The following is a 9,259-nucleotide window of genomic DNA, read 5'->3' on the forward strand; positions in this document are numbered from 1 at the left end:
ATCTTTCTGTCTCTCTGTCTCCCTCCCTCCGTCTGTCTCTCTCTGTCTGTCTCTGTCTCCTCCTCTGTCTCAAGCCAGACAACCACAGATGATGTAACTTGGACCCTAAGCGGCCAGCTTGTTGTAGCTGAACAATCCACATGTTTTAGGTGATTTAGAGAAGAATCACCACCTCTTTCTCATGGGAACAGGGCAGGACGAGTTGCTCCTGGGGGCCCTTGACCCATGGAGCAGAGCCCCCAGACCCCGCTAGGACGAGCTGGGGCGCACCCCGGGAGCCCTGCACCCTCTGTGCTCCAGGACAGCCAGTCTCTCCCATCCAGCAGCCCTGCTAACAAGCTGGCCGTGGCCGCTGGCGACAGCACACTAATGACAATCGCAGGCCCGGCTGCAGCGGCCGGCCTGGCACCGGCGGACGGAACCACCTTCCCCTTCCAGGCCTCCGTGTTCAAGCGCTGCGCTCCGGGTGGGCCTGGTGGGGATGCGCGGCTGCTCACCTCCCGCATGGGCCGTGACTCGGAGCGGCGGTGCTGGACCCGCGAGTGTGCACTGGCCATTCATGTCCGCAGGGAGCACCTTTGGCCGGGAGCAGCAGAGAGCCTACGTGTCCTTATGCGGTGTGAATGCAAGTGTCTAGCCCTGAACGCGGCTTTTCTAACCAGTGAATCGTCAGAGCCCCATGGGGCTGTCGGGAACCCCCAGCGCTTGGGGGTTGGGAGGCGTGTATGGCGTGTTCGCTTGTTACAAGAGGGCGGGCACAGGGAGGCTGGGCTCAAACGGGATTAAAGGCTAGAAAAGCATCTATTCCTTTCGATCTCAGTTTTGTTTGAATAGGTTTTCAAGGCATAAAAGCCTGAAGATGGGAGAAAGAAGGGAGGGGAAATGACTCCAGGTTTTTATCTTGACAGAGGCGCAAAGGAATTTCAGGTGAGATAGGAAAAGGAAGAGAAAGGGGGAGAAGTCTTGGGGCTCTGAGGCCAGGCTGGGTCCTCGCAGTGGGTGGGCAGAGGGAGTGTGTCCGGGGTCTGCCCCACCCCACCCCCGGGAGAGACCAGCGTGAGAGGCGGAGGTCCCGGGATGCCCGGGAAGTCCCAGAGCAGCGGGGCCACGCTGGGCTGAGTGGCAGCTGGAGGCTGTCTCCCAGCTCCTCCAGTGTTACAAGTGGAGCTTTGGCCCTGGAGAGGCCGTGGGTGAGAATCTCCAGGGAAACCAAGGCACGCGTGGGGAGTGACCGGCACACAGCCCTGGGCTGTCCCGTCTCCTGATTCTTCATCCGCAACGTTTCCTTTAAATCTTAGCCACCTTGGGGAAGGGTCAAGGCCACAGCTCGGCGTGCAGCTTCTCCCAGCCGCAGAGGTGGAGACAAGGAGTAGGCAGCACAGGGATCACTCACGGCCATCCTGTTAGCCAGCTCGGCTGCTGTAACAAAAACCGCAGCCTGGGCCGTGCCAGCAGCAGACATCAGTCTCCCCTGCATCTGGAGGCCAGGCGTCTGGGATCGAGATGCCCGCAGACTTGTCTCCTGGTGAGGACTCCGCTCCTGGCTCGTGGACGGCCACTGTCTCCCTGGGTCACTCACCGCTCAGACGATGTGGAGGGCGAGCGCTGGTCTCTCCTCCTCTTCTGGTGAGGACACAAATCTCAGCCTGGGGGCCCCAGCCCCAGGGCCTCAGCTAAGTCTCATCACCTCCCAAAGAACCCACACCCAACACCCACCATCTCTGTGAGGTGGGGGTTAGGGCTTCTGCCTGTGGAATTGGAGGGACACGAACGTTCAGCCCACGATACCCAATGCCCTGGATGGAAATGGTTTCAGTGGTGCAGACTGCCACTGCCCAACTCCCGGGGGCACAGGTCACGTCCTGGTCTGTGCACGGAGCCCTGAGGTTGTGCAGTGTGCAACCTGCACAACCATCCATGGTGAGCCTGAGCCTGGCATCCCCCAGTCACTCTGAGCCCTGCATCTGGGGCTCTCCCCCTGCTGGTGGGGCCTCCTTTAACAAACAGATGATGCAGGAGAATGTTAAAGCGGTGAAGAGCGGCAGGAGCCCAGCAGCCCTGGAGAAGACCCACCTGCCTCCGGGACATGGGCCCGGAATGACTTCGCCCACTCTTAGGTTCCGGATCTGATCTTGTCCTCTCTGCAAGGCCATCAGGAGGCTTTGCTGTCCTCAAGTTGCAGGTGGGCAGCCCTGGGACTGTGAGACCAGACCACCCTCCAATTCAGAACTCCAGGCGTGTCTGGCTCCAAGGCCAGAGACTGGCCCTGGGCTCTGCAGCCTCTGTGGGCTGCGAGCTGGGGCCTGAGGTGCCAGAGAGAGAGGCCACTTCACAGTGAGGCGAAGGGCCCCCCGGTGACGCCATGGGCTGGTGCCGCTGCTCGCGGTCCTGAGCTCCCTGCCACCGGCCTCCTGCGAGGCAGACCCACTGCGTCACCGGGCCCGGCTCTCAGCCAGCGCCCCCCACATGCAGGGTCGGAGTTGGACGCTCAGACCTGTGGGCTCCTTAAGCCAGCGTCAAGCAGAGACGCAGACTGGCAGGAGATGGGAATGGACTTGCCTGCGGGCATCGGCCCACGGGCTCTGAGGACCAGCTGGGCAGGTGGGACGCCCACCAGGCAGACTGCCGGGGGTGGGAGGGGTGGCGGGGCTGGACGCTCAGGGGCAGGGTCTCCGCCCCTCGGGGAAGCCTCTGCTCTGCCCCAGTGAGTCAGGCCTTCCCCTCCTGGATTATCAAGGACACTGGTCCTCATCAGAGTCAACCGATTCTGAACCATCGTCACCTTGACCAAACACCGAGGCCGCCGTGTGACTGCTCGCTGGGCCCCGGCACCTCCTCAAGTGGATCCAGGACTGGTGGGCTTGATGTCACCCCGCTGATGGAGGGTGGTGTGAGACCCGGAGAGGACCCGCAGCTCAGCCAGGGTCAAGGGGCCGGCCTGTGGCCATGGCGGGGAGTGGGTGGGCTCCATCCCTGCCTGTTCCACCTCTCCTGCAGCCCCTCCGGCGGCCTCACTCAGGGCCAGGCCCCCGGGAGTCCCCTCTGCAGGGACAGACACCTCGACAGGTCCTCCCCCCGCACAAAGGCGGTCCTCAGGGCCCTCCGTGCCAGGCTCCCAGCAGGCTCCGGATGGAGCAGTCGTTCACGCCCCGGAGGTGAGGTGCCCCAGAGTATGCGACATGGGGGGCCCCACTGGCAGGCTGAGGAAAGGCTTCTTGGAAAGCTGCGTGGAAGCCGAGCTCACGGCGACGAGAGAGAGTAAGCGGGCTCCACGGGGAGGAGAGCTGGGAGCTTGCTCTCGCCCCAGAGTCTGCAGTGTCCTGGCAGGAACGCGCCTCCCCTTCCGAGGGTGTCTGTGGCTGGGTCGGGGGTGATGGGGGCTCAGGCATGTGTCCTGGGCATGCACAGCATTTGGTGGCCGGGGCAGGGCCTCGATGAACTGATCCACGAGACCCGACCTTCCTGAGTGCGTCAGCTGAAGTAGGAGTCTCCTGGGGGTGGGCAGGACCCTCACAGGAAGGCAGGGATTGATGGGTGCCAGGGTCCTGCATGGGCCATCCACTGAGACAGGTCTTGCCCATCCCCCGTCCATGGCAGGCATCCCTGTGACCACCGATGGCCACGCCAGGCAACTGGAGGGTTGAAGCCAGGCCTGGATCTCCTCCGGCTCCTCTGTACCCTGACATCCTTCCAGCCCTTGCAGGAACCCCCGTGGCCCCAGCGATGAGGTCTCCATGGCCACCATCTGGCTGGACAAGGCAGGTGACCCCTTCAAGCTTCCTGTGAAGGGGAAAATGTCCCTCTGTGCCCGGCCCTTTGTGGGGAGCATCCTTCTGAAGATGGGGCAGAGCGGGTGGGCACAGCCTCCCGGCACTGCGACCCCTCACACATGTAGGCACCTGCCCCGGCTCCCGGGGGCAGAGGATGCCCCAGCTCCAGAGCCCTGCCTCCAGAGGCAGGTCGGCTCCTGCCCTGAGCCCAGAAAGAGCCTGCAGTCAGTGCTCGGCCCGGAGGGTGGCCCCAGGGAGCCGTTCTCAGGGCAGACGGGCTGTGAGGGTCCGCGTGGGCCCCCTGCCCTGACCGCCCTCCCGGGACAGACCCGGGGATGCCTGGGGAGACTGCACAGGGCGCCCCCGGCGTGGGCTCCAGCACAGCACTGGTGTGCCCGGCGCTCCGGAGATACTTGTCCGTCTGCTGAAGGCAGGACCGAGGCCCCGCAGGGGCTCCTGCAAGGCCCCTCCACTCGTGTGGCCGCTGGCGCGTGCTGATGCAGCCTGCTGATGGAGCAGCAGGCGTGGTGCTGAGCCCCCGGGCAACCGGCGCAAAAAGAGAGAGGTGGTCGGACAGAGGAGCGAAGGGAGGGCTGAAGGGACGAGGGGAGGAGGGGAGGAGGGAGGGGGGAGGGGGGAGGGTCCCTGCCCAGGACGCCCCCTCCCCTCGAGCGGGGGCCGGAGGAAACAGGTGCGCGGGAGGTGAGCGCAGTCAGGTCTGACCCCGTTATTCCTCTGACAGCGACCAGGGCCCGCGGTGCTCCAGGCGTGGGTGGAGGGTGGGGCCTGAGCTCGGGGGACAGCAGACGGCAGGCAGGACCACAGCGCTGGCGCGGGTCGGCGCGGAGGGGAAGCAGGGCTGCAGGGTGGGGGTCTCGGGTGGCGCCCCAAGCAGGGGCCAGCCTGGGGGAGGGCGTGAGCGGAGCGGGAAGCAAGCGGAGGCGACTTGACTTGAACGGGGATGTCCACCCCTGCCAGGCCTCTCCTGGCCCTGAGAGCAGACAGAATAAACCCGTGTCTTTCCCGAGAACCCCTGGCAGAGGGGCTCTCCCCGGGCAGGCCTCAGGCTGTCCAGAAGGGGCTTCCACTCCAGAGCCGGGGGCCCAGCGCGGTCCACACGGTGGTCGATGGCCCCGCTTGGGAGACCCTGAGGTCCGGGCCTGGGAGCCCCAGGGCCTGCTGGCCGGGCTGGAGGGGGCGGCAGGCCTGGAGGCAGAGGATGTTTGCACAGTGAGTCAGAGCAGCTGTGGGCTCTCGTTACACCCGGGTCCACGGAGGCCGGAGCCCGGCTCACTGAGGCCGAAGCCGCAGCTCCTCCCGCCAAAGGGGCCCCGGCTGGGGACAGGGAGGTGGCCGCAGACAAAGGCGGGATGTGTGGCCCATGGCCGAGGGCCAGCTTAAATTAGGGAACATCTGAAATGAAGGAAGTTCTGTTGTGTTCTAAGAACCCAAGTCTGTTCGAACAGGCGTCCACAGATTAGCGGCGGGGGCCACAGCCAGCCCGGCGTCTTGCGGGGCCTGATTGAGGCACAGATATAAATAACTTGCCCCCAGGTCCTGGATCCTTCAGCGGGTGAAGGGACACAGTTACGGGGATGGGAACGCAGCGCCCGGGGCCAGCTCCCTGCTGCCCGGGGTCACAGCGGCTCTGCGGAGGCTGGGTACCCACAGCCACAGGCACGGTTGGGCAGGCTCCCTGGACAGCTCAGGGTCCTCGGTCCCGCCCGTGGCTTGCCCCAGGTCGGGGGAAAAAAAAAATTGCTCAGAAATTCTCCTGTGGCTAATTTATTCCAGAAGCCACCAGACTGAATACAGCTACTGTACATAGATTTCTTCATTATCCTGGGGAATATTTTGGCCAAAAGACTAAGGAAAAAACCAGAAAAGATGCAGTAAGTGTCTGGCCCCCCACAGGGGTGGAGGCGGGAGACAGAGGGAGGTTGGAAAGACAGCGTGTTCACACTGAGGATGTCATCTGCTTCCTTGCTGGAAGCCCTGGGCTGGGCACCCAGGAGAACCCAGGCAGAAAGGGACGCAGCTTACCCACTCAGGAGGGGTGAAGTGGGCTGCGTTTCACCCTGGCACCCGGACTTGATTTACAGAGGTGACCGAGTGAGAAGGCAGGTGATCAAAGACATGGAAGAAGACTTCATGCCGAGCAGTTTTCAAGGGGAGGAACCACGCAAGGCCACACAGGGCTACACGGGGAAGCCCCAGGGTCGGCCGGCACCCAGGAGGGAGGGGAGAGCTTGGCCCAGAAGCCCCACTGTGGTTTCCGAGCAGGGATCTGGTGAGGTAGGCTCAGCTCTAGCGGGTTTGAGTAATTCCAGTTGGCTCTGGGCTACCAGGTACCCCTGGTCATCAGGTTATCTGGGTGGCAACTTAGGGCCTGGGGACCCTGGCTTGTGTGAGGGTTGAAGAAGCAGGTGGTCGTTGAGGGTGGGCTCTGGACTGTTGGTCTGGATGTGAAAGGCCTGTTTGCAGGACTTGTTTGCTGTCTCTAGGAACACACTTCCCTCTGGGGAGGGACAGACAAGTCCCTCCCAAGCCAGCAAGGCCCCCAAGATGCCAAAGCATCGTAGGATCCAGAGACTTTTACACGTGCTTGGTACAGACAGATGGACGCCTCTCTGGTCAGGGGTTTGTGGTCTTTTCCAGAGCGCTCAGCACAGCTGGCCTCTCCCAGACCTTGGCATGGCCTCCCCTGGAGCTCGGGGGCCTCTTCTGCTCCTGGCATCCCCCGGGGCACACTCGGGGGCTGGTCCTGGGTGGTCTTCTGCTTTGACCCCCAAGGGCAGCACAGGGGCTGGTGCCCGTCTCCTGCCCCACATGCCCCCGTCCCTGGCCTTGTCTGGGCCCCGGATCTCTTCTCCCACAGCTCCGTCTCTGTGAACCGCCCTCTGTCTTCTGCACCACCCAGCCCTCAGGGTCAGCCTCACCCCACCGCCCCCATCCACACCACCCCAGACGCCTCCACGGGCCCAGCTGCCCTCAGTCCTGGATTCTGTTTTCCAGCCCGCCTGCCTCCTGGCTCCAGGCTGACCGCCTCGGCCCTCCCTCCAGCCAGCACCAGAGTCGCCCTCTCGAGCCCCTGCCTGAATCTGAGGCCCCCGCAGCACCTGGAGAGCAAGTGTCTCCTTCAGCCTTGCCCCCCAGGCCCCGCGCTAGCCTGGCCCTAGACCCAGACCCCGCAGACGTGTGCCCCGGTGGTCCCTGCTCCCAGGAGCCCAGCCGCACTCCAGCCCGGCCAACCCGGCCCTCAACGCCTCCTGCCCCCACCCCCCCGCCGGTCCCCCATGCACAGAGCCTCTCCTGGTTCCTGTGGCTCAGCCTGCCTTTTCTGACCTCCGGGGCTCGCAGGGGACACCCCTCTGGGCCCCCTTCCCCCAAGGCCCCCTCCTGTGTTGTCCATTGTATCTGCTTGTCTCTCTCCCACCCCAGATGCCCAGAAACCTAGGGAGTGCCTAGCACCCCCCAAATGGGCAAAGAGCACCCAGTGAAGAGACAAGGAGACCAAAGGTAACTCCAAGGCCTCAGGGCCCATCCGGGGCCGGGTCTCTTCCCCAGGAAGGCTATCAGGCAGCTCAGCTCTCTTTTCCTGGGAGAGACAGCTGTCAAAGAGAGCACACGGTCTGAGCCCCCATTTTTTACGGAGGAAAACTGAGGTCCAGAAAGAGGAAGCCTTGTGATGGAGGGACCAGGCCTGGACTTGGCCCTTAGAGTCTGATGGGGTGTTTCCTCGACCCCACTGCTGGGCTTAGCGAGGCCCCGGGGGTGGCAGCAAGGCCAGCGTGGTCAGAGGGACATATAGGGTCAGAGGTCAGGGGTCAGGGTGGCCAGTGCCCTCACTGGGGCTTCCAGTTAGGGAAGGGCCGTGACCAAGCAGAGGGACGTTGATTGTGCACCTACTGTGTGCATCCATTCACTTCCCCGGAAGCCCAGAGTCCAGCCAGGGGGCGGGATGGGGGCTGAGGAATCGGCTCAGGGTCCTGCAGACCCCACCGGAGTCTTGCGGACAGCACCCCGATGCATGCACAGCGCAGGCCACTCAGGGGCGCGTGGCCGTCAGGCCCGACTCGGGGGCGCAGTAGAAGCCCCGGAAGGACACTGCACCCGTCTGGGGCTGCCCCGCCCCCTGTCCGTGGACACAGGCGTTGTCCTGGGTCTCGGGTGAGGTGACACCATGAGCAAGCGTCCTCTGTGCCCCGCAATGCTGGGGGCGTCCAGGTCAGGAGGAAAGCTGTCCGCCCCGCAGCGCCGGCTGCGGAACCTGCGGGGTCCAATGCAAATCGCTGATGCGGGGCCCTTGATCAGCAACGGGGGACGTTCTCAAGGCGGCCACAGCAGAGCAGAACCAAGGGCAAGGCCCGCCCAGGACAGTGGGGGGACAGCCAGGGGCGTCTCGGGAGGGGCCTGGCATCAGGAGTGTGAGCAGGACAGGCGGGCTAGGGAGGGGGGCGGAGGCGGCTCTGCCTGGAGCCTGGGGGCGCCCAGCGAGGGGTGTGCAAAAAGAGAGGGGGGAGGCACAGCCTGGGGGGCTTGAGCCCCTCATCCTACGGGCCTGCGACCCCAGGCAGTTCTTAAGCAGGGAGTGGAGAAAATGAGAGTCTCGTGTGGAGGAGAGTCGGCCAGCGAGCTGGGAGGCAGAGTCATGTCCCCCCACCTCCTGGGCCACGTCATTCAGGTGAGCCCCCGACCCCCGCCCCCCTCCAGACTCCAGGGACCCTGTCCTTGATCGTGTTTGCTTGGCAGGGAGGACCTGCAGCCCAGAACAGCCCTGAAAAGAGGGGGCACCCAACTGGGGGTCCTGACCTGACGGTGAGCGCTTGGGACCAGCTCCCAGAAAAACGCCACCCACACCGCTGGCTGTCTGGCCCTCAGAGGCCCACCCTGCACCCCCGAGACCCCTCATGCTGCCCCTGGCTGTCCCCTCGGCAGGCGGCGAGTGGCCTGGCATCCTGACTCCCTCACCCCTCACTTCCCAGGGGAGCTGCACATGCCGGGAGCCCACAGGGGACACAAGGTAACGGCCTTGGAAATAACCAAATAAACCATGCTGGAAGAAAGATAAATGAGTTGGAGGATATAACGAAAGAAGTCACCATTGAATTCACACAGAGACTTGCAATGAGAGCTACAAAACAGCGATTTAGTTTTTAATCAAAATGAGAAGATATATAAAATATCTCTTCAACTGAAAAATTATAAATGTGCAAACATCTTGAGTCAAGTAAAATATTTTAATACATATATTAAGAAAATAACAAAGCAACTATACTCCAATAAAAATTTAAAACATACTAAATAGATGTTTAGTGGTGGCTCAGTGGTTAAGAATCCTCCTGCCATTGCAGGAGACACAAGAGATGCTGGCTCAAACCCTGGGTCCAGGAGATCCCCTGGAGAAGGAAATGGTAACCCACTCCAGGATTCTTGCCTGAGGAATCCCGTGGTCAGAGGAGCCTGGCGGGCTACGGTCCACAGGGTCA

General features: G+C 63.1%; 1 protein-coding gene across 1 annotated transcript; it reads left to right on the top strand.

The window, feature by feature from the left end:
* Positions 1–225: 225 nt before the first annotated feature.
* LOC122702564 lies at positions 226–9,048 on the top strand. The gene is made up of 4 exons (XM_043916136.1): positions 226–617; positions 1,090–1,190; positions 1,299–1,626; positions 6,786–9,048. The coding sequence occupies exons 1-4, from the start codon at positions 226–228 to the stop codon at positions 7,225–7,227; spliced, it is 1,263 nt and encodes a 420-aa protein (XP_043772071.1). The 3' UTR covers positions 7,228–9,048.
* The last annotated feature ends 211 nt before the right edge of the window (positions 9,049–9,259 follow it).

This window comes from Cervus elaphus, chromosome 11 (genome assembly GCF_910594005.1).
Source record: "Cervus elaphus chromosome 11, mCerEla1.1, whole genome shotgun sequence".
Lineage (NCBI taxonomy): Eukaryota > Metazoa > Chordata > Mammalia > Artiodactyla > Cervidae > Cervus > Cervus elaphus.

Excerpts from the sequence above, each read along its gene's own strand:
- LOC122702564 (XM_043916136.1), top strand. The coding sequence starts at position 226 with ATGGAGCAGAGCCCCCAGACCCCGCTAGGACGAGCTGGGGCGCACCCC. Across the intron at positions 618-1,089 it reads AGCCTACGTGTCCTTATGCG|TCCCAGAGCAGCGGGGCCAC; the intron begins GTGTGAATGCAA and ends ATGCCCGGGAAG. Across the intron at positions 1,191-1,298 it reads TGGCCCTGGAGAGGCCGTGG|CCACCTTGGGGAAGGGTCAA; the intron begins GTGAGAATCTCC and ends TTTAAATCTTAG.